At 40.7% G+C, this 24,733-nt stretch overlaps 1 protein-coding gene across 2 annotated transcripts in view; it reads left to right on the top strand.

Annotated features, from left to right (window-relative positions):
- LOC145445504 (uncharacterized) overlaps nt 1-22,972 on the top strand; it is a 63,663-nt gene extending 40,691 nt beyond the window's left edge. The window contains exons 27-54 of one of the 2 annotated variants that reach the window (XM_080323695.1): nt 36-198; nt 275-381; nt 1,644-1,777; nt 2,476-2,516; nt 2,920-3,099; nt 4,316-4,434; nt 5,705-5,998; nt 6,286-6,427; nt 7,762-7,950; nt 8,849-9,006; nt 10,716-10,929; nt 11,437-11,533; nt 11,675-11,804; nt 12,571-12,768; nt 13,933-14,029; nt 14,091-14,234; nt 14,946-15,073; nt 15,137-15,289; nt 16,039-16,279; nt 16,893-17,011; nt 17,779-17,906; nt 18,225-18,378; nt 19,059-19,233; nt 19,773-19,943; nt 20,584-20,730; nt 22,273-22,408; nt 22,694-22,796; nt 22,859-22,972. In XM_080323695.1, the coding sequence (XP_080179821.1) occupies nt 36-198; nt 275-381; nt 1,644-1,777; nt 2,476-2,516; nt 2,920-3,099; nt 4,316-4,434; nt 5,705-5,998; nt 6,286-6,427; nt 7,762-7,950; nt 8,849-9,006; nt 10,716-10,929; nt 11,437-11,533; nt 11,675-11,804; nt 12,571-12,768; nt 13,933-14,029; nt 14,091-14,234; nt 14,946-15,073; nt 15,137-15,289; nt 16,039-16,279; nt 16,893-17,011; nt 17,779-17,906; nt 18,225-18,378; nt 19,059-19,233; nt 19,773-19,943; nt 20,584-20,730; nt 22,273-22,408; nt 22,694-22,796; nt 22,859-22,873 (4,077 nt within the window). In that variant the 3' untranslated portion in view covers nt 22,874-22,972. The other variant, XM_080323694.1, reaches the window with a different exon arrangement.
- The last annotated feature ends 1,761 nt before the right edge of the window (nt 22,973-24,733 follow it).

Raw genomic sequence — 24,733 nt, 5'->3', positions numbered from 1 at the left:
AGTCTCCTCGAAGTTACTGTCGTCTCCAATCGCAGATATTTTACGGAAATAACGGAGCAAACTCACAGTACACCGACATCGTACGCGAGCCCATCTCCACCCTGTTTTTGAGGATTGTCCCGCAGTCTTGGCAAAGCAGAATCACTCTACAGTTTGAAATCAACGGATGCTACGCCGACAGACTCATGTCGTGTGCCGGTAACTATCTCAATTCACGCGTCTGAATTCGCCTCTATGTTATGCTGGCGCGCGTTTCTTTCCTTCTGCATCACAGATAAAGCGAGTCAATACGAAGAGGAATATTTTACGGCCACCTGCCCGGGAGGATGTGCTGAAGATTTTAATAAAGGTCTGGTGTATGGAACGGATACTTATACAGAAGTAAGAGCCGATGAGCGTATTACGTTATGCGGGCCACGCTTTACCACCAAGAGAGCATTTTGAATCAGTCCATTCAAATAATTCATTGGTCATCATCGGATCTCACTAATGTAATGCCAGAAGATTTGAAAATCGCATTACTTCGACTATATCTTAAATTTAATGGAACAAACAATACCTTCGTTGGAATTCATTTAGTCCTCGACGCAGAAAAATTGACCTCATAGGCACCCTCGTGCATAGAGGGTTGATGATATGTTTGGGTAACAAACTGACTTTAGAACTTGACAACATCCGAAAAATCTTACTTGATAACGGTTACCCTGAACACGTCATCAACCGTGGCATAGAGAGGAAATTAACGCAATTCAACGCAGAAAAGTCAACAGAGCCGAACGAACAACCAAAGATATTTATATCCATCTACCTTGGATTGGCCCCATTTCCACCCGCTTTGAAAAACAATTGATTTCTGCGGTCAGTAAGTGTTACGACACAGTCAAAACCAATGTGATTTTTACGACTACACAACTGCTCCCTTCAACACGCAAAGACGTGCTTCCTGCACTTCAACAAAGTAATGTAGTGTACGTATATAAGTGCCACTGTGATTGTGGCTACGTAGGATGAACGTCAAAGCGTCTGCAGGAGCGCATAAACTGGCATGTCTCCAGATTTATCAGAACATGTGCATCAGCCTCACCCTTAACTCATCCGCTTAAGCTTGATACTGATCGATCAAAGGCCATTAATTCTGCCATCGGCAAACATCTATGAGATAATCCGATTTGTGCGAATAATTATCGAGACGACAGATTTGGCGTCGTTGGGAGGGGCCGTTCACACTCCCATTTCTGTGCCTTGGAGTCGACTTTTATCAAAATACACCAACCCAAACTCTGTCAACAAAACGAGTTCGTGTACCACCTGAAAATAGGCTAGTATATTGAACGCTCTCTCATTCACGAAATTTCATGCTGGTGACGTCATATTTTATGATACGATTGTTGATATACAATGTTCTTTCGAATGAGGTTCTGTACCCCCAAGAAGCTCTTCAACAAAGAATTTGTTGCCAATTCATTCTAATTTGATAGCGTTATGTCCTATTGATGTACTTTTTTTGATTCTTGGGCTTGATCAGAATTGCGCCTTATGCCAACACCCTATAGAATTTAGGGGTATGCACTAAAAAAAAAACTAGGTACCATGTATGCAAGTTGAATCACGATGGTAAACGTGTACTATGTTGTCATTACCAGTCGTCGGCAATCTGCCCTGCCGCTATCCACGCAGGAAGATTAGTGAATAATCACGGGGGCGTCGTCGAAGTTACAAAGACCGGCGGTAAAAACAGTTACGAAGGAACGGTCAGACACGGAGTCAGCTCTTTGTCGTGAGTTGCTTTCATACTCTGCGCATTGGCGCCGTATGCGGACCGTGTTACTAATCATGGATCGGCTTAAGTTTCATAAGTTGTGATCTTACATATTCCAGTTGCAGTTTGTAATGATATGGTCTATAAAAAAATTCTCTACTCTTTAAGAAAGTACCAATTACTCAATGAGATATGCTTTTAGACTGCTGCCACTTCAGTTTTGTGGTAGAAAGTAGTTTGTGGATAGATTCGCATCACGTCTACAAGCTAAATTGTTATGACGAACCGAGCAAAATACGGTATGGTGTGCACTAGATGTTTTCCCAATTTATAGTGTCAATATTTTAATCATTTTGCTAAGATGCATATTTGATATTCGAAATTGATTACCAACTGGATTACCTTTGATATATCCGTTTTATACTTCTGTTTGGAGTAGTTTTGGCACATTACTAGATCACTATTTTCACTTGAATTCGATAGAAACTTGCGGTATTTCTTCTACTTCTACTTTAGCAGCAATGCTGACCACTGTGGCCGTAAACGATTTCTGTTAAAGTTCTTTTTCTGATTGTTTTGTTTACATGGTCTCCTTTAAAGGTTTCAATATTAGTACCGTTTTCCTCTCAAAATAGTAGCGACCATGGTCGATTGTGTTGATTTATTACATTGTATATCAACATTCTGCATTTAGGTAATCCGCCTTTGTATTCCAGGTATGGCGTCGCTCAACAGTCGATGATATTCAACGGGCGAGGTAAAGTATATTACATTGATAGAATCATCAAATTTTGATATACCCTTATTTTCATGCAGTTTTTGGGGTTGATTGTGGTATAGCCAAAATTAGCGGTCAGTCTAATTGCGCAAGCCGTGTTTTAAAACAATCCTAGAAGTGGCTCGTGCTGCAATCATAATGAGCAATATTGGCCTTACGTTGTTGTTCTTAACAATGCAGTAATAAATGTATGACTTAACAATGCAGTAATAAAAAGGAACGCTAGGCTAAGGTCAAGAATTTCAAGAATCCCCACCAGCGATATTTTTTACAATGATGATTCAATTCAATATTCATTTGATCAACTGCGTAATATTTCTGCAGCCCCGGAATAAATCGTGTGGTACATGACTTCACGTTCACACACTATTCTATCTCACAGCGTATCGTTGCGATGATGGATGGTACGCGTGGAAGGACCATTGCTACTACCTGGCCCCAGAAGGTGGAGCCAAAACCTGGACAGAGGCGCGTGCGGACTGCAAATCCATGGGTGGCGACTTGGCTTCGATATGGAGCACAGCCGAGAACGACTTTTTGTCAACGCTTTTCTTGCAGTCACGTATGTCTATATTGAATGGAATATGAGTGACTTCTAGGGGGAAATCAATGATTTTTCACAGTGAATTTTAACCAGCGGTGGTGAAAGTGGTCTGAAAAGAACTTGAATAGTTTCAAGAAGTGGATTTGGTTGAGAGGTCTTACAGCAGGGGTGTCAAACATACGAAGATATTATCCGGTCCGCGAACCAATTTTGAGGAAATGAAAAAATAGTTGTATTTATTCCGCACATATTTAACAAATCCTTAGATTCTCAGGAAGAAATACTTCTATCAATTAATCCTTCAAGACAGCAAATGTCGAGTAACTTCATACGCCACATTATAACCACCCAGCAGCTGTGTTATGATTTCACTCTAGTCACGAATAGGAACGAGGACGCTGGCATTGACACCCAATTCCACATAGGCAAAATGTGCACACCGAGGTCAGAGGTTTGGGAAAAACGGAACAAAAAGTAATTTTTCACAGAAGCGAAAACACCAATACATTGATAAATAAAATAGTCACAAAATATAATACAAACATTTGATGTCACACTGCTGACTCCCTTCTGGCTCAAAAGGTCCCTGGCCTACATAGAAACCTGAATCGCGATTTAATCCTGATGAACCAAATTTAAACGTCCGCGTTTACAGTTGAATCTCACAACGCATACCCAGGGCTAACCCCAGATTACGACTAAAACAAAGGAAGCATAGAAATATGCAGACTTATATGGTCACTAGAGCCACTGTTTCAGGGGCGTAGAACTGTATTCAACCGGTCAATCAAATTAGTTTTGTCAATTCCATCGTTTGCGAATAAAGGTGTTGCTAGAATGGAGCCCCTTGATAGTAATATAATGTAATATAATATCATATGTATAAACATATTGCTAAAGTTCTGTCTACTTATTAAATCCAAAGAGTGAAAAGCGAGGAAATTTTGCGGAAAAAATGCGAGTAGAAGTGTAAGACTTGAATAAAAATGCAACTTGGTAAAACTTACTATAGTAATCCAAACAAGTACTTGCCACCTCTGACTGATTCCGTAAGATATTCTAAAATCTTCGACTAATATCCAAAATCACACGAGCGGGTACTTTGTGCCACATTGAACTAGGCCTGGTATTTCGATAGCAAAACTACGATATCTTTCTGAACTAAAATATCTTTTGATGTAACAGCAATATCCTGTGTCATAAATACAACAGAATCCTTTGCGTTTTGTTACAGCAAACGGGTTTGACGTTTGGATAGGACTGAATGCACTGGATGTTGAATACTACTATGTTTGGAGTGACGGTTCTGATGTCACCATAACCAACTGGTGGATAAACGAGCCTGCTGGCCGGGTAAGTAGCTAATGTGTGAGATGATTTGTATTTTTTTTTTAAATTGGAAGATTTCATCACCTGCTGACATGCATTTTATGTATTGTATTGTAATGTTGTGTTATACGATGTAGGCCTAATGTATTTAATTGTGTGTCAAACTATAAGCCAACTGAATTATATCTTCACAATTCCCAATCTAAGACAAAATCTAGGTTAGTTGCAATCCATGTGACGAGGTTTAGATTTGGAAATGGTTTAATGTAAAACAGTGGCCGTGTCAAGTTCCCTTCAGGTGTGCCAACTATATCACAATATTACAAATTAGCAAAGTCAGATTACAATGAAAATCAAATTGAAATCACATTTTCATTTATAACATGTACTATTATCAGACGGCAAGCAGCCACAAGCTTATCATTAAATTGATGCTCCCAAGACTTTCTTTTAGTTGCAAACATTTGTAGTAATCATGTACATTTTCGATTAATTTTGGCTCACCACTGCTAATTTCTTATTTGCAGCTGCAATATGTTTCCTACATACATTTCTCGTAATAAAGTAGATATTGCGGTAATTATTATTTTGATAGCTCACCGCTCTTAAAAATTTGATTTGAAATTTTGCCGATCCTCAAGCTGTAAAGGTCGAGAACCGTTAATTTAAATTGATGAACATCATTCAATAGACAACTATGTTTTGGTTACGCTATAGGAATAAGACTTTGTATATTTTTGTATTTGATGTTTTTGCGGCATATACATAGGGTTACCATATCTCGGAATCGAGGAAGTAGGACACTTTTACCAAATCAGAAAAGTTAGATGATCAAAGCTGAAATCAGCCGATTTCGCTAATTTTGCTGAAAAATTTGGTGGGTTGACTAAAAAATGTTCGACTCCAAATTTTATGCACTTTCTACCTAATATTAGTGGTGTGGACTAAAAAAAGGTCGTCACTTTCGACCGAACAACGAATTTCCCATTTAGCGTCATTTATGCCCATTTTCACGCGAATCTATCCATTATCTTAGCTGTAAAAGCGGTAAAGGAGGACAAATTGCCAAAAAGGCAGACATTTAGGCGTCCTTGGAGGACATTTTCAAAAACCTGAAAAAGGAGGACGAATCCTCCTAAAGGAGGACGTATGGTAACCCTACAGGCCTACATATACACCGACTCATGATATACAAACACACGATCAGTTCATATGCATACCATGACTGCATGAAGTGCATATGCGGCTGGACGAGGAAGTCACAGAAATGAAAATGCTCTTGCCGTACTCGCAGGAGGAGAGATGCGGGAAAATGTACGTTGAAGCCGGTTTATGGGGAGGAAAAGAATGCGCCAGAAAATACCCGTATTTCTGCAAGAAAGAAAAACAACTGCTACCGCCGGTCACGACCATCTCGCCGCCCGTAGACGAAGGATGTGAAGTAGGCTGGAAGGCTTACGGATACTCGTGTTACTGGACCAGCAGGGACAGGGTCACCTATTTCACCGCCGATAGAGTTTGCCAAGATATGGGAGGACATTTGGTGACCATTCAAGATCATTACGAGCAGTCGTTCGTTCACGCCTATGTAAGATTTATTTTTATGAGCCATGTGGAAATGCTGTTAATCATGACTCGAGTCATTACAACCCTGCGTTTAGACTTGTGCTGCATGCTTCAAGGCTTCCCACACTGGTAAAAAAGTATTAAAAATGATAATTCTCATTGGAACTGAATTTTTACATCTAAAGTTACCCAATTTTGATACTCGAAAAAATACCTCACTACTAGACTCGAAACATTGTAATTAGTAATTGACTCATAATATCACCCCCCCTAGTTGTGAAGATACACTAATGATACTATCCATTACAGTTTACTGCTTCCGTACCAGCTGGAGTCGGATACACATCCTGGATTGGTATGTCTGCAAAGAGTACCGAAACTGGGGCACAAACATACCAGTGGGAGACTAACGAACCTATTGATTACACTTACTGGGACGCGGGCGAACCGGGTAAGGATATCTGCTCCATGAGTGTAGCTTAACATGAATTAATATCCGTGAGACCATAGGACTATATCCAAGTGTAACCAAATAGCATTGGATGGTTTTCTCCAGCGTTGTCACCAAGTCACACGGTCATGAGTCACTAGTCAAGTCGAGTCCTTTTCCACTTGCCACCAAGTCAAGGAAGCAAAGTGTCGATTCCGAATGATGATGTTTAGGCTCGAGTCCAAGTTATAGCGTTGATTGTTCATCATAGGGTTCAAGTCAGGTTCAACTCACTTTTTGAAATTCTTGGAGCTATTGAGGGCCTCACATGCATAATATACCCTGATTTTCCATGTATAACGCGCAAAATTTTCATGATTTTCTATCCTAAAATCGGGGGTGCGTATTATGCATGGGTACATCAAGCCTTGAAAAAATTTCCCTCGAAATATAACTTGATAACACACCTTTCTTCATATTCCATGCCCCGTAATTCGTATTATCAGTGTCAGGCGCTGTCAATTAGCGAGAAGCGTGTTGCCAATTAGCGTCTGACCGTATAACAGCAAGCGATGTCTTGCTGAGTGGGTTTGCCGTTTGTACGCGAGCGAAATTAGGTCATTGATTGCAATCCTCGCTGAATCATCGCGTCAACGACAGGCCTGAACAATCGCATATACAACACGCCATGTGCGCAAGATGTAATCGCTGGTCAAACACTACAGTCACATCTCCAACAGGCCTGTTGCGCGCAACATAATCGTTGTCATTAGCAATCGCATGATGTCGCTGGCCTAAACTATCGCGTCGCAGGCTTTGGCTGATATCTACTGCCGTTTAGAGACAATGCCGTTAAGTGTATAATGATTAGCGATCGTTTTTTCATGATTGTTCAACAGTGACATCGCGAAACAGAATGACATGGTATACTAAAACATAACTTTTCATGTACTGCGAATGCAGGTTGTGTACTATACATGGGTACAGGCTTTTCTCCCGAATTTACACGCCATTTTAAGGGCGCGTATTTATTATACATGAGGGGCGCACTATATTCGGAAGATTACTCCTCTCTCATTTTCCTCACACTTAACCTGTTTAGTCAAACAGTTTAAGACGATGTTCTGGCTTGTTTTTCAAGCATCGTTCCTGATACACGAGATTTGACTCAAGTCTTATAGAACTTCTCGAGTCGTATGACATGGTCGAGTCAATACTGAAAGGGACTCGAGCCGGGTCCTTTTTCAGTGTAAGGAAAATTACTCGAGTCAAGACCAGTCAACGTAAAATTGTGACAAGAGTCGAGTCGTCGCAACCCCGGTTTTCAGTTTGATAAAGTGTGCATCTGCCTTTAGACGTGCTGCTCAAATGCTCGTTCCCGTTCAAATACACTCTGAACACGTACTACGAATGCACAACTCAGCCGAATCGCCTGGTGCCCGATGGTGCGGCGTGGTGCAGCGTGACGCCGACATTCGTCGGCTTGTTCTTGATTTGCGGCAACGACAATCCGCAAGGGTGCGGATACATCGACGAAGTCGGAGGTATGATGGTAGCGTGTTGAATTGTTTCGTTTAGAAATGTTTTATATTTGAAACTTGAAAAACTTTTCATGTGCCTCGCATTGAGATCTTGCGGCAGAATGCAGCAAGAGAGATACATTATTTTTAAACGTCAACCAATACATACAAGTTTGATGTGACAATGTAAATTTTCAAAACACTTGAATCTATATACGACGGCGATAACGCGACACGCCTGATCGTGTGCGCAAGACGATTAGCATAAGAATTACAATAAGGTGTAAAAATGATTTTGCCTTAGAAATGACAGAAAGTGTCCTATTTACAGTTTTGGATAATATATATTGAAATAAACCAGAATATTTTCTGCTAACACTCGTCAACTGTAATCATCCAAGCGCCCAGTAGAGATTTTAAAAGAACTTTGTGTATCAATAGCCTCATCGCCAACTATGGCATTGAAAATTTGAATAACTTTTACGACTAAATGGCTTAAGCTTTATGTACACTTTTTGATTATACACGAACTCCTGTCGGCACAACCAGGGCTGGTCTGATAAAAGTCAACTCCAAGGCTCATAAATGAAAGAATGGATACGAAATCTGTATTCTTGATAAATTGTCGAGCAAATAGAACTATCCATTATATGTTTTCCAATTGCAGTTCACAGTTTTGTCCGCATGTCTGCACAATGTTTACCTATTGAAGAATCATCGCATGATCGCACTTCTGATGCGATTTCACACTGCCTTGTACCGGGATATCTGGAATTATCTAGTTGTAGATATCTCCGGGCATGGAAAGTAGATGGCCGGGGAATAAAAAACTTGTTCAATTTGTCGACGCTACAAGCAACAGCGCAGCACTATGCAGACTGGATATCTCTGCGTGCTTCACATCTGTTTGACTTTTCGCTAGGCCGTTGGCGAATGGACCTGTGCACGGACACCCGCCATTACACTTGCGAAAAAACGAGAGGCGGGTTTACCGAACCAACCTATACCACGCGGGACACGCCTCTCGGTAAATGCGCAGACGGATGGATATCTAACGACAATCTCGGAGACTGCTATCAGGTTTGCTGACCGATTGTGATTATAAAGTTTATTGCCAATTTAGATGCTGCTTTGCTTCACAATAAAAGGTGTGATGAAGGTTACAATGATACACGAGTAATAGCAGGCTGCATGTAGAAGTAATGTAAATTTCTCGAAGTAGAAATAACGATCAGAAGTTATTAGGATTACCCAACTACACAAAATTAATGAAACAAACTTGTATCAGTTCAACGTAATTGCAAGCTTTCAAAACGGTTGGTCGTACATCAAGGTTGTTCGAAAATTTATTCATTTTTTTTCAAATTTTTGCGACCGTGTGCTAAAAATGTTAGGTCGGCTAAAAAAACGTTCCGCACCACATTTGGCCCGATTCCAATAGGTAGATGCGAAGCTACAGGACTTTGAAAATTATGAATTCATCATAAAGACATTTCAATTTTTTTTTCAAATTTTACTGTCATCCTCATGGAATCGTTAAGCTGTGTAAAATAACGATGAGTAACAATTTTTGCTCACTTCCAACCTGTAGAAGTGTCATTAGTGCAGTTAAAACTCTTGAATTTGCAAAAATAGCATTTACGGTCCGTGATCCCAGAATTATGACTGAAAAACTCGAATAACTTCGCTTCTACGGGCTGGAATTGTGTCAAGTTTGTTTTGGGATCGTTTTTGTAGACAATTTTACGGGTTGACAGTAAGATTTGAAAGAAATCTTCAATTTTTTATTGAGAAATTCAACATTTTCAAACAGCAATAGCTTCTCAGCTACTATTTGACTCTGAGCCAAATTTGGTGTGAAGCGTTCATCCAGCCAACCCGACAGCTTCATCGAAAAGCCGCAAGAATTTGAAAAAAAACATTATTACTGAACAACTCTATTGTGCCTCATTAAAACTATAGCTTGTCGCAATGATTCGAGGGCTCAAGTTACTTATTACAATGATTCGAGTCAAGTAGTGCGACTCGAATTTTCGGAGTACCGAAATTAGGCAAGCTTGCTAGGTTACTAGGAGCTATCTGATGGCAATTTCGCCCATAAAATGTGTAAGTACTTTCTCTGAAAAATATTTCGAGTGGAATTCGCCTAAAAACCCAGCCGCAAAGTAGCGCAAATAGGCGAAGTTAACTACAGTACTCTGAAAAAGTAAAAGTTTCTTGAGTAACCGGAAGTTTATCGTTACACACCTCCAGACTTGGACTAGTTAATTCTAGTTGTCTAATGAGAGTAATATGCCGGCAATCTAATTTTACTTGTATGTGTGCGAAACGAGCCAAGCTTACTGTACAGACATTTGATATTCCCATGCTTAACGAGGATGGACTCTGATTTGATAAGAACTGAGCCTGATTCTATTTCCAAGTTTTCGCGAATTCAATGATTCTAATTCCGATTTGATTTGGAAAAAAAACTGTGTAGCTATAATTCTAATTCTAATCTTGTTTGAGAAAAGAAACTGTTCCTATCGTTCTAATTCTAGTGTAATTTGGAAAAAACTGTGTAGCTATCATTCTAATTCTAGTCTAATTTGGGAAAAACTGTGTACCTATCATTCTAATGTAATTTGTAAACATACTGTATAGCTATGATTCTAATTCTAGTCTATTTGGCAAACTACTGTGCCGCTATAATTCAATTCTAATCTACTTGCGAAAAGCTGAACGTTTTCTAGTTGTTCAATTCTGCTCACCTTCTCCACATCAATATCTTCTCGCGACGTATTTTGCAGGTCAACGAATTCGCAAACTTGGGCGATCGCACAACCTGGTTCCAAGCGCGCGATTACTGCCAGGCGCAAAGAGGCGATCTAATTTCGCTACAAAGCGACTACGAACAGATCGAGGTGGGCCAGTTGATTCAGGATTATGGCGTCAACAGCAATACGCATTTCTGGCTGGGACTGAATTCCATCAGCAACAACGGCGGATATTCATGGTCTGACGGTATGTGTTCTGGAGTCTAGGTAAACCATGGTTGGTCAATGGCGTAATAACTCTGCTGAAGGGTTAGTTGGCTACTTGCTCACTCATGAATTGGCGACACTATTGTGTTATAAATTGCAGTATAAACCAGAATGTATCTCAAGAGACACTCGGATGTACGGAACTTCAATATACAATTGAAAAATATGTTCATATTGAAATAAACTCAAATATTCTCGGCTGACACTCATCAAGGGCAATAGTCAGCAACTAGTAGAGTACATCCACACTCCATAGTCGTAACACCGACATGAAAATTTGAATAATCGCGATCAACAGATGGCTTAAGCTTATTGTACTATATTTACATACAAAACTGAATGTTGTGACGTAAAATTGGAAGCAGTTTGAAATCATAAACACTTGAGGATGTGGAGAATATTGGCGAAACCCATTTGATTATTTTAAAATAGCAGCAGTACTGCAAACATACTGACTTACTGACCATCTATGTTTGCTTTGGCATAGGTACCGGCGTGTATTTTACCAACTGGGCCCCGGGAGAACCAAACGACCATCAAGGAAAGGAGAATTGTGTAGAAAGCACCATTGTGGACAACGCGCAGTGAGTAGAGTAGTTAAAACTTAACACTGCTCTATCTTCTGTGGAATGTTGTTCACTTTCGCTCCCTCTGGGGATAAACACTACGATTTGAGTACCCAAAAGTACTTTCATAAATAATGGATCAACGGTGATGCTCAACAGGTGGAACGACATCAACTGCGACGCGCTGCGTAATTTCATCTGCAAAATCCGTAAGAACGTGCCCGTGCTACCACCACCCACGATACCCCCGCCACTTGGGACCGACGACGGCGGTTGCGGAGAGGGATGGGTGAGATGAATATATGGAAACGACATTAGTGTCTCGTCACTGTGAATCTGGACCCTGTTCCAGTTACTTCAATTTCGAGATGGTAATCGGTGCTTCCGGCCTGGGGGAATTCACATTAAGTGCTGTCTCCGACACCCCATTGGCTGAATTACTCCTAAGTTGCAAGAAAAAAGAATGACAAACGCATCGTTATGTGGCCGCTATTGGGAGTTTTATGGTTTTTTTTTAATCCACGACTGCATGATCGTGAAAAAAAATGCCGAATTCATCAATTTACCTCGATTTAAGGGAAAGTGATGACTTTTTTTAGCTTCTTTAGCTTCCAGATCTTCCGCAATTTCACCGCAGTCGAATGTGATGACCTTCATTGCATTTTCCAGACGACAGTACATCAAGTGTTAAAAATTGTTGCAATTTAGCGTGAAGCAAAAGTGGTTGCTTAATCACTTACATTTTAGTCATAAGGCAACTTTTTCTGATGGGGGGGAATTTGGTCTCGGCTATCGGGCTCCACAATATGAAAAAGGTTGTAAACTGGTACCCAATATTCTCAAATCATACTTTTCCATTTCATATTATGTAATAGCTCACACACAGCTTTTATTCCGTCGTATGGTTACCGTTCAGGCATAACTCATACAGCTTTCAACCAGTAATTAGTAGTAATTAGTAGCCTATTATCCTGGTATACCTTAATACAACCAAATACTCCAATCATTATCAGTTATCCTCATCAATCATTGGAATTTTCTCATTCCGCCAACAGGTTCAATATACAACAGAGTACGGCATCGACAAATGTTACAAGTTTGTTAACGACACCGCGGAGTCCTGGCAGCGTGCAGACCTCGCTTGTCAAGGATACGGCGGACATCTGGTTGCGATCCACGACGAACAAGAAAACTCTGTTTTGTTGAGCAGAGCGGCCCGCGCTACCTCATACGCGATGTGGATTGGAATCAGAGTGAGCCTAAATCAATAGATAAATTACGGGCGTTTTGGTTTAAATGCTTCTGGATACTACAGCAGAAACATGATATATCGGTTGGCTCGATAAGTTGAACAATTTGGAATGTAATATTGAATAGAATGGTTTGATTGTAAACTAGTGTATCAGTATCAACTTAGTCATATTTTCGTCATTTCAAAACACCTCAAAACTGCGATACAATGAAAAGATCGGAAGGTGTCGAAACGACTTGGAGTAGTCTTTGAAATCAGACACACACCTTGGCCTAGGTGAGGTAAAGAAGAGGCATGCACACTGAATGAAAAGTAAACCAGACAATATAAAAGGCAAGCGATGAAATGAGGTGGCATGTGGCGGAAGGCGAGATCGACATGTTAGGTCGTGGTGCAGTAATCCTGAAGGCTGACTAGTAGTGTGGCATGTGTGAGGGAGAAATATATTGATATTCGTTTTCAGCCCTGATTACCAGCTAGTAATGGTGAACAGTGTGAGATTTTGTCAGCTTTGTCAATCTACGTGTTATGCTCATATATCACGGAAACGACTGAATACACAATAATTTCTTTAATATTGTCTGAACTTTAATCGTTTTGAACAGTCAGTGACTGTTGGGTTACCAGATTTTTATCTTTTTGAAGAAATGTCAGTCTATCGCCCAAATGTCCTCGTTTATGTAATCAGTGTTCCGTTTTATCCGAATATATCAAAAAGACCACGAATTATGCGATATGTGGGCCGAATTGACAAGAGACTGGTCTTTCGGGTGTAGAGTTGGTAATTGATTTTCTTTCCTATAATCAACTCGTCTAACACAAGCTATAAACGGCTTTTCACGAGTCGGGTCAGAAAAATAACCTTTTTTTAATTAGTCCGCCCAATAATATTATCTGTATAAATTAGAAAATCACCCCTTTTCGTGTCCGCTATAAAGTGTTCTGCGTTACGGATCTCAAAATATAGTAACCCTAAGTAACTAAGTATTTTGCTTTTTCGTAGTAATCAAGCAGGTTTTGACTACTTGCACTAATTACACTTGTACTTAACCGCTAGTAACATTTTTTGGGGGGGGCAAAACTACTTACTTTTTAGATTTCCGCCTAACATTTCCGTCTGTATATCATTACGTCAGCTCCAATTGTTGATTTTTACGAATTTCAGAATATCGGCGGAGGAAGCTTTCAATGGTCCGATTCCAGTCTGGTGGATTACACGAACTGGGGCCCCGGAGAACCGAACAACTATTTAAATAGCGAAGGTAGAAACTCTAATCACATACTCGCGTTTACCGCAGTGTCTGATAAGATGTATTCTCGCAGATTGCGCCGATATGGCCGCGGACCGCGGGCTTTGGAACGACGACAATTGCGGCCTGAGGAAACCGTTTATTTGCGAAAAGTGTAGCGAATGCGGTCCGGTCATAATACCGCCGACCATTGCGCCGACTGGTGGATGCCCTGATGGTATTTGCCTCTCATATCTACTTTTCAGAGGGCTTGCGTAGATTATGCCTAGTTGCACTGCTCGAGTGTTGGTTTCGGACTGCTTCGACTTTTACCAATAACTTTTTGCTGCAAAATTACTTTTTACAGTTGGATAATTGTTTTGTAGCCGGTTCAGGGTTTTAACCAAGTCACAAGGTTCCGAATCTAAAGTCAATCTCACTTTTACAGTTTGGGATCGAGTCAAGTCGAGTCATTTTCAATTCACCACCGAGTCGAGTCCAAGTCAGAGAGTCGAGTGTCGAGTCCGAGTCCAAGTGTTGTGACTCGAGTCCAAGTCATTGTGATCCCTGTTCAGTAGGGTTGTTCAAAAAAAAACTTTTTTCTAAATTTCAGCGATTCACTTGCTAAATCTTCAGGTTGCCCAATAAACGTTGCACGCCAAATTTGGCTCAATTCCAACCAGTAGAATCCGTGGGATTTTGGCCATTTTTGGAAAAAAATGTATATACGGATGCAAATTTTGTCACTATGATATGCCGAAAAATCGTGTTCCATGTATTGGAGAGAAATGCTTTTTCAATGTCTATCTTGACAAGGAAATAAAACTGCAATGACATACGCGATACAAAGCAGACTACTGGGATTGAGTATAAATTGATGACATAATTGGAAATGGTGACTAGTCTGACCACCTTAGCGGTATCAAAGCGAGAATCTCATTTTTTCAAGGATACACATTGTATGGAAACAAATGCTATTTCTCGTCGGGAAATATGGAATACAACTGGGACACGGCTTTGGAATATTGTCGAAATAATTCGGCGGAACTTGCTGTGATCAACAATGAATATGAACAGGTACATGGTATGAGCAATATTTGCAGAAATATGTCCTAGCGGAATATATATTATGATATCCAGGCTTTTCTCGCGAGTTACATGTACGGAGTCTCGGAAAATGTGTGGATTGGATTCCACAGTCGGTATATCGGCGGTCCGTATGTTTGGTCAGATCAATCGTCAACTACATACGTCGCGTGGGACGGCGGACAGCCAGACAACTATAACAACCAGGTAATCCTTATCTGAAGTGGTCAATAATGAAGTGCTAAAGTAAGATTGCCCATTTGCACTAGTTCCTGAAGTGGTTATGTTTTGATATTTCACTTCTACTTGATCAGTTTTTCTGGCAAAAAGTAGGAGAAACGTAGAAAAGTAATTATTTCTGTCATAAGTTTGCATCACTTTTTAGGACTTTGCATATTTTGTCCAAATGTTTTTGCGGTATATACACCGGCTCATGATATACATACACACGATCTGTGCATATGCATACCATGAGTGCATGATGTGCATATGCCGCTGGACAAGTAAGATGCAGATATAGCCTTGGAAGACTTTTAAGTCTTGCACCAACCGTCCATGCTATCCTATCCTGGTAACAAGCGCCAAGCTGGTAAGACATGGATACCGGTGTTACTAATCAGGTGTTTGGTTGAGTGGGTTTGAACCCACGGCGTAACGATCAAAAGCAGGACGCTTTTTTGCATGATGTTGTAATGAGAACCATGTGAAATAGCCCCTGTATTATGGCAACTGAATATATATTCGAAGAATGTGGCTATTCGTAGTGTAGTCAATAGTCATTTAGCATTAGTCGCGAAAAAGCATCTTGCAATTTCACGACCTCTGCCTGTCGTCTCTATAATTTTTCGCCGTCAGATAAAAATATTCGGATTTATATCAGTATGAATATATTATACGATTATATATTGAAGTTCTGTGCCTCCGAAAGTGTCTACTATTACTTCTGCGTATTTCAGGAAGCTTGCACCGAACTGTGGCTTGGCCCGTTGTCGACCGGACGATGGAATGATGACCGCTGTGACCAACCCAAGACGTTTTCCTGCTACGTGAGACGTGACGAACAATATTTCGGAAGCCCGCCGCCACCGAGCATTGAGTGTCCGAACGGATATTACCCTTGGAACAGAGGCTGCTATTTACTTGTAACGGATGAAAAGAGAACTTTTGCTGCAGCCAGAGATTACTGTCAAACTTTGGGTAATGATGGTGACTTACGTCACAGATTTGTCTTATTACTAGCTTATCATGTAAGCTCCAATATATGTTTTACTTTGGAATACCGGTAGCTGAAAATTTCCTGGTTTCCTGACTCTGGTCTGATTTTTGATGTGGTAGGTTTTTGTTTTAGTGATTGGGCAAAGACTTGAGGTTCGCATATTAGCATAAGTGTTCACCAGGTTAATAAAAGACGAATTCGTTTCAATTTATTGCTAAAAATGTCATCATTTCAATACACCACAAGACTTCGATACAATGAAAGATAGGAAGGTGCCGAAACAACTTGGAGTGATCTTCGAAATCAGACACATGGCCTAGGCGTGTAAAAAAGGAGGCATGCACACTGAATGAAAAGTAAAGAAGATAATAAATGAACAGTTGGAAAAGTAGGTGGCATGTGTCGGTAGGAGAGATCGATATGTCAGGTCGTGGTCCGGTAAACTAGAGGGCTAACCAGGTCACTGGTCTAATACATGTGCTTGTGCACAGTGAGGACTCTATTCTTGTACCCAATCTTGACGCCAAGAATCAAATTTGTTGCTGTGCGCCAGTGTATTTAGACAGACGTAAACATTGTGCTACCATATTGCAGGAAACGATTTGCTCAACATTGACACCGTGTATGAAAATGAGCTGCTCCACAGTTGGTTTTGGAAGGGACAGCTGTCTTTGACGGACACTCTGTGGACTGGGATGGTGTATGAAGTTACAGTAAGTTGTAGCTATGTGTATGACAATTGGTAATCCTAGATCAATTGCTTTAATTCTGAGCCCATGCTACTGTGATCGTTTGCACTTGGCTCCTTAGGATCAGAGGTGACCAGTAGTGCTGTGCACAGTGACTCGAGTACTCTAATCCAAGGCTGTAATGACTCGAGTCATTTTTTCAAATGCGTGGAATTACTCGACTCGAGTCAATTTTTGTATTGGCTCGACTTGTGCTCGAGTCATTGTGCACGACTCGAACCAAGTCATATGGCTTGAGACTAGGGTGGCCAAGACTCAGAGAATTGGGAAACGACTCCATTGAGGTCGCGACCCGTAGGACAGGAACCCATGTATTAGAGAATTGCAAAAAAAACATTGTCTACCAGCCGAAAATATTCGGCTTTACTTCAATATGAATGTATATTAGTCAATTGTATGTTGAAGTTGTGTACCTCCAAGATGTTCGTCGAAGATACATTTTGAAAGAAGCCACCTGCGATCAACTGCTGGCAATATGTGATCCCCCGACCAGATCTATTTTTCATACCTTTGATTTTCCGCTTTCAACTTGTAATTGATTAGGGATTTACGGCGATACTTGTACATCTGCTTGAGTATCAACGCGACGGACAAAATTATCAATAAACTGATGATGATCCTGACTATATTGATTACCTCTGAGAGGGATCGAATAATTTTACAATTGAAACAGCTGTACTCAAATTTTACCTTACTTTCTCTGTTCATCAATTTTTACACATTCCTTTCAGTCCTCGGGCGATGGAACTTCTTCCAACACCACGTTTTCGTGGACCAACGGATGGCCGGCCGAATTCACGAAATGGGGTTCAGGACAGCCAGCCACTGACGATATGTCTGGATGTGTTTACATGGACAGGTACGTCGTCAGTTACTGAATACATTTTCAAATCGTGTATAATCTAAAAATAATACATCGAGGTTTGGCCATCTGTTCACCTTGGTTTTATTTGAATTTTCATGACGATGACTTTATATTGGGTGATACGATTGTTGCTATACAATGTTATTTCCTATTCTCCGCTATCTACAGACCATTTCCTCTGACGAGTGTCAGCCGAAAATATTCGGGTTTATTTCAATATCAATATAATATTCAATTGTATATTTGAGTTATTTACACCCAAGATCTCTCATTTAGATAGTTACAAAAGTAATAGGTACAAATTTACTTCAGCGCTGGAGGCTGGTTTGCGACAAGCGATTGCTCAACTACAAGACCTTTCGTTTGCAAACAAAACCTCGACCCCATTCCGACCGAACCGCCGATCAGAGAAGGATATTGCGATCCCGGATTCGCCGAATACAACGAGTTCTGTTATTATTTCAACGTAAGACTCCACTGGTTGGATATTTTTGAAATTTGTCAATCAATAATCAATCAAACTATCACAATCTCACCTGAGGGGGTGAAAGTGGACCTAAAAAACGGAACAATTTGACCTAAAAAATCAAAATTTTGACATTTTTTGACCTTTCAAAACTTAATTTTGACCAAATTTTGACCTAACGGATGCAAATTAGGTGTTTTCCCACATAATGTTAGAATTGTACTACTTAACTTCATTTCTGGTTGGAACTGTCTATCCTTTCGAAGTAGATTGGCCTGAAAAAACTTTTTTGACATGAATCCATGGGTGACGATGACCACTAATCACGTGCACTGATCGAAGTGTTTTACGAATTAGTTTTTGGGAACGTTTGATGTAATAGTTTAAAGCACAGACCGTGTAATTCCCAAGGTAACATTGGCTGCAAATCAGAGTTGAACGATACTACAAGGAAACGGGGACTTGTGACTTAAATTCTTGCGTCATACTATGCTATATTGGCATTAAATCTTGATTACACATACGTCATGAGTATGCAGGCTTTCCGTGTATACAGCCTATTGTTTTATTCCATGCACCAGCAATCAATAGTAGGTTTTATGGTGTAAACTCCAAGCAACTTTTCCTGACCCGGATATGGTAGAAGTTGTTCGTCACTGAACACCCTCTGTATCTCACAGCCCGGAGTCACGGACGCCACTTCGAGATCTTGGTTCGAGGCCAGGGCTGAATGTCAAGCTCACGGAGCCGATTTGGCTTCTTTCCATTCTAGCGATGAAGTGGAGGCTTTCATCACCTCCATTCAGGGACAGTCTTCTCATAACTTGTACATCGGACTCTACAGTAACGGATTCGGTATGCTAGCTCTTGATATTGTGCTGGTGATGCTCGTGTTAATTTCAGAGGTAAACGTCATCGTTGCTGCTTAAGTTGCAGTATAAGTAACACCGTAAATTTCTATTGAATAAAAGTAGGAGTAGGCTATTGCTTCGAAATGTATAGTACTTGTTACGGACCACCTTTGGAAATGTTTCATGAATTGTTAATACGATTTCGTATTACTGGTCTGTGTGAACAATAAATGTGATTTTCATGTCGTAATTGAATTGAGCTGTCTTAACGATTGTGTACTTTGAAACATATAGCTGTTTTCTTCGGACTTTGCAACGGTTATTCATCAGCATGCACGGTCACACAAACTTCACACTATCCATTTAATATTTATATTTCAAATTGCAATCTCGGTACTTGCTGATGGCATAGAGTCAGTTGAAAAGCTTAGAGTGAATATTGTACAGTTACGACAATAAAAATATTAGGAACTTATCTGCACGACCTTCAATGGAGAACGTAGCAAACTTGGATATCTTTCCTATCGTTAACTTAACATTCAGACGGATTCGTGTGGTCTGACGGGTCAGCGGTCGAATACACGAACTGGAATGACAACGAACCAAACGGGCTTGGCAACGGAGAAGAATGCGGGGAGATGTATCCGTGGAACGGTGCTTGGAACGATGTCAGCTGCTACGAGGACAGGGGATACGTCTGCAAGAAACCAGCAGGTAAAAAACTAAATAGCTGGTGTCAGGGTTGTAATGACTCGAGTCACAATTTTTCGTGACTCGACTTGCGCTCGACCAAGTCATATGACTCGATAAATTCTATATGACTTATTCAAGTCTCGTATATCAGGCCCGATAATTGAAAAATGGTCCAGAAACTGCGTCTATCTGGTTTAATAAACATCTTTTGAGTGAGAGAAAGAAATATGTTATGAATCCGAGGCTTTCGATGTCACCTAAGAGTTTCACATAAGTGAGTTTAATCTGACCTGAACTCGATACTGAACAGTAAACACTATGACTTGGACTCACACTCGAGTCTTAACACCATGACTCGGAAACGAACCGTTGCTCCCGGACTTGACTCGGTGGTGAATTGAAAATGACTCGGCTTGACTCGAGTCAAACCATTAAAGTAAAATTGACTTGTGACTTGGTTACAACCCTGACTCAACTTGACTTGAGTCATGTTCTTAAATACAGAATTTGTAGGGAATTGCTAAGGACTTGTCTTGACCCGAGTCAAAATGTACAAGTCAGGTTGACTTGGGACATGAAACCTTGTGACTTGGTCACTTACAACCCTGAAGGGTATATAAGAATTAGGGGTATGAATTTTCTCCAATCCTTCCGCTTACAGGATATACTCGATGCAACGTGCCCGACATAGCTAGGATTGAATGCGGCTACGATGGTATCACTCAAACGTACTGTGTGACGCATCGTGGATGCTGCTATGACGCCGAGAGTATTACAGCTAACTTCTCAGGCTGCTTCTGGGCAGAAAGTGAGTTCGAAATACTGCAGTACCTCGCAATCATTGTGTCTATTATTTTCATCCGCTCAAGACTGGGGCTGATCAAAATCGAGTGCCTTAGTCATTCGCTTCTGAATTTAGTATTAGGTGTAGAGTAACACTGATTATGACGGTATAACAGTATGAAAGATGTGGAAAATTCAAATATATACCTTTTATGCTGCCACAAAGAATATATTACCAGTTCTACATCACAGTAAAGATAGTTTTGTTATTATTCCGACAATGCCTGCGACAACTACCATATGATCAGGACGGAATACAGGACAACGCATTGCTCTATCAGCATCTTACGGGCTATTCGACAGCCGTCGAGCATGTCCATATTCAAGTCGAAATACAAGCAATATCCTATAAATCAGGGGTTGCCAACCCGCAGCCATGGAAGGAAATTTTTGCGGCCGTGGACACGTAATTCAATTAGTATGTGTTGGGGGCCGTCGGCATGCAAATTGAAATTGCGAATTGACTCCCGAATTTTTGAGAGATGTTAATTATTCTTGAAATTTTTTTCGCGCCGACCGCGTCACTTCATATTCCGATTTTAGTATAGTAGCGTCCTTTGCAATTAGAGCCCCACTGTGCAGATGTGAACAGCAGAGGAGAATGATGCGCCTCATATAGAAATACCAACTTTAAATCGTGTGTTCCCCACGAGAGCGATTCATTTCTGGTACGTTGGGGCGATTCTAATATCTTTCCACTATACCGACGAGGGTTATGGGAGGTCAAGAAATAACAGCATGCGGCAAACTGACTTGACTCAACAATTGGCCCACCCGAAAATCAACTCTCCTGATGACATGGGCTGAGGAAGGATAAATGTTTGATAGGAATATGTGAAACTACTAATATTAATGACGAAATCCACTTGTGAATTTGAAAAATTTTCACGCGATAATGGACATCGCCAGTTTAATATGGGTATTTGGCGTCCATCAGTTAGTTCATTACGAGTATGCCCTGCGATGGGCTCATCTTTACATCGCCCAGGTTCAGGGGGGTGTCTGATATCAAAGACTACTCCAAGTCGTTTCGACGCCTTCCTATCTTTTCACTGTATCGCAGTTTTGTGGTGTTTTGAAATGGTGAAAATATTAATAAACTGATACTGCCTGTTTCATTGCACCTTGTGACGATGCGGTGGGTGGTTCACGACTTGACTGATACATCATTCCCACTAGCGTGCGTACCTTTGTACTACATGTTTGGTATGCTGCGATACGACATGTCGAGGTATCAAGGCGTCCACAGTTGGAAATAGCATAGAAACTATAATTCCAATTGATCAATTACCTCAGTCACCATCAAATAACAAATAACAGTAACACATTTCGTGTCTTCAGTGAGAATAAGAACTTGTTCATAGAGAGAATTCAATTTTTTTTATGGCCTATATGTACTGCCTAATAATTATTATCTCACTCTTGATCGGGCACTGTAGACACATACTGGTCTACTTGAAATTTCAGACAGCAGCATTCAGTTCTTTCGTCTATATTTCTGTTGCAGACACTTTACCTCCTGGATTCACATTCCCGCCAGACAGCGTGAGCGCAAATCTGTCGGGAGGTGCCATTGCTGGTATTGTGATCGGTTGCCTGTTGGCAGTGGCTGCTGTCGTGGGATTGGTGTTTTATTTGAAACAGTAAGTTCAAAAGTTTATATTCAGAGGTAGGCAACGTATTCGATGTCGGTACATGAGTGAAAGTAGAATTCTGTAGAATTCTATTCAATTATAAGTGTAAAAGTAGTGATTTCAATGAACTATGTCCAAACTACTTCCAGTGGATGTAGAAAATTTCCAAATTAGAATTTCCGAATTCGCAAAAACTTGGACATTGAATCTATAAGTTTGGTTGATATCAAACCGTAGTTCATTCTTATGAGCTTGAGAATAGCAAGTTTACAGCAACCCCAACTTGCAATTTAGATCCGGCAAAAGCATGCCATCCATGCCGTCATTCTCAACACCGTCTTTCCGAACGACGAAGCCACCAGAACGTAAAGGCGGCTTTGATAATCCTATGGCGCAGGCGAGTCATTCCGCGTGTCCCGCAATCTGTTGAGCGGTGAAATAACGCTTGTTACTTTTCAGGAGAGCGATTCCTAGCCGGAGACGCCGCGAATTTATTCTCACTTCAGGGGCACGTGCAAATTGTTCTGTAAAAATATCGATAATTTTACATAGTAAATGATGAATTTTTCTGAATTTGTATTGGCGTGTTGATAGGTGAGATTGGGAGAGGGAATGGTGTATCAGGCGTGTCGTGTCGTTGGTATGGATGGATTTTCCTCAACTGTTGTTAGCTAGCTATCCGACAATGCCAGCTCGCAACGGCCAACATGTTGTGCAGAGCTGATATATATGTTATGTATTCTCCATCTAAGCCTATACCTTCAATTTTGGATATGTCTAGTAAAGGGCCGGCCAACCCGTGGCCCGCGAGGTAATTTTCGAAATTGGTAATGTTATCAAAAAGGGATTGTACAGATAGTGAACTTGCGAGGCCAACCAAAAATTTGATTAGTCTGGAAGCAACACTTGAGATGTGATGACTTAAATATCAGTTACGACGCTGGCATTTCCATGAGCCAGTCACACTTTGGTAGATCTTCGTATACTACAATAAAGCAGAATAATTTGCGATAAAGTTATCAAAAGTAAATATTTTCTACACGCTTCGCGCAACATGTTTTCACTCGATTTATTGCTTTTAATATTGTTACCCCTTTGAGAAAATGAAAGGACACCATAATGTATCAGATTGAGCCTAACTATATTCTCGATTACGAGACGATTTCAGGGCCGCACACCTTCAACCGACTCCAAAAATTAATTAGCTGCGCTAAATCCTGAATCAATGTCGTTCAACATACGAGACCTAGCGTTTGCGCTCGCAGAAAGACCGTCGACTATGAAACCTAGGCACAAAATGATTGACGCATGCTGGTCGAAGCTTTCGAAATTGATATCTCCAGGCGCTAAATAGCCCAGTCCTTGCAAACTGAGCCCAGCGATATAATGCAGGCCCGCAATATAGTCAAGTGACAATAATATTGAGCTATGAACTTCGAAAAATATTCGCGCGGCTAGTGGCCCGCGCAATATATCGTCAATCGAATGTGGCCCTTTGGCTAAAAAGGTTGGCCAGTCCTGGTCTAGTACCTTGTTGCGTGGCCTTCGTGTGAAGAGTGCTAATGTGATCAGCTACCCTTTTGGGTATGTAAATATCTGAAGGATCAGTGCCTCACCAATCACGAAAGTCGCCGCACGTCACTGCTACTATATGTTATTAGATGCCAGGACCGTTTTGCGATTTAGCAGACAGACAGCTTGAAACTCAATAGTAATCGTTAGTTTATAATTTCATCTGCCCATGACACACACAATGTACAATGCGATATACAAGGCAGGCAATGCGACGTAATGGACAGGTAGGATGATTAGGGCTGGGCACAATGAATCGAGTATTAATTTTAATGATTCGAGTCGAGTAGTAAAAGACGATTATTTTGAGTACTGAAATTATACGCTCCTCGCCACTGCAAGTTAAGATAAAAACGAAAATTGTAGTTTTGATACTATTTCCACTCTGGAAGCCTTGAAACCTAGATTGGCCTATCGCTGCATACGAAACATGAAAGCTACGAACGTTTCTGGAAATATGACATTTCCGAAGTCACGATCATCCCACAACATTGTCGGAAAGTGCAACGAAATCGGTATGTTCGTAAAAGTACCGAGTATCTTTAATGTGATGCATAACAGGTATTATATTCTTTGTGGTGGGATAAAAGATACCTATTTGAACTTACATCATCTTACATGCTGTTATGACGTCATAATGACTGATACTCGATTACTCGACTCGAAGCATAATACGTAATTCAGAATCGAATCACTCAGGTACTGGAATTTGCCCAGCCCTAGTCCTGAGTAGTCGATAGATCTCTTGGTCAGGTTGATATT

This window comes from Botryllus schlosseri, chromosome 8, assembly GCF_051294905.1.
Source record: "Botryllus schlosseri isolate E-star chromosome 8, Bs_hap1, whole genome shotgun sequence".
NCBI lineage: Eukaryota > Metazoa > Chordata > Ascidiacea > Stolidobranchia > Styelidae > Botryllus > Botryllus schlosseri.
The sequence above is the reverse complement of the archived record's forward strand: the minus strand, read 5'-3'. Positions and strand labels throughout refer to the sequence as shown.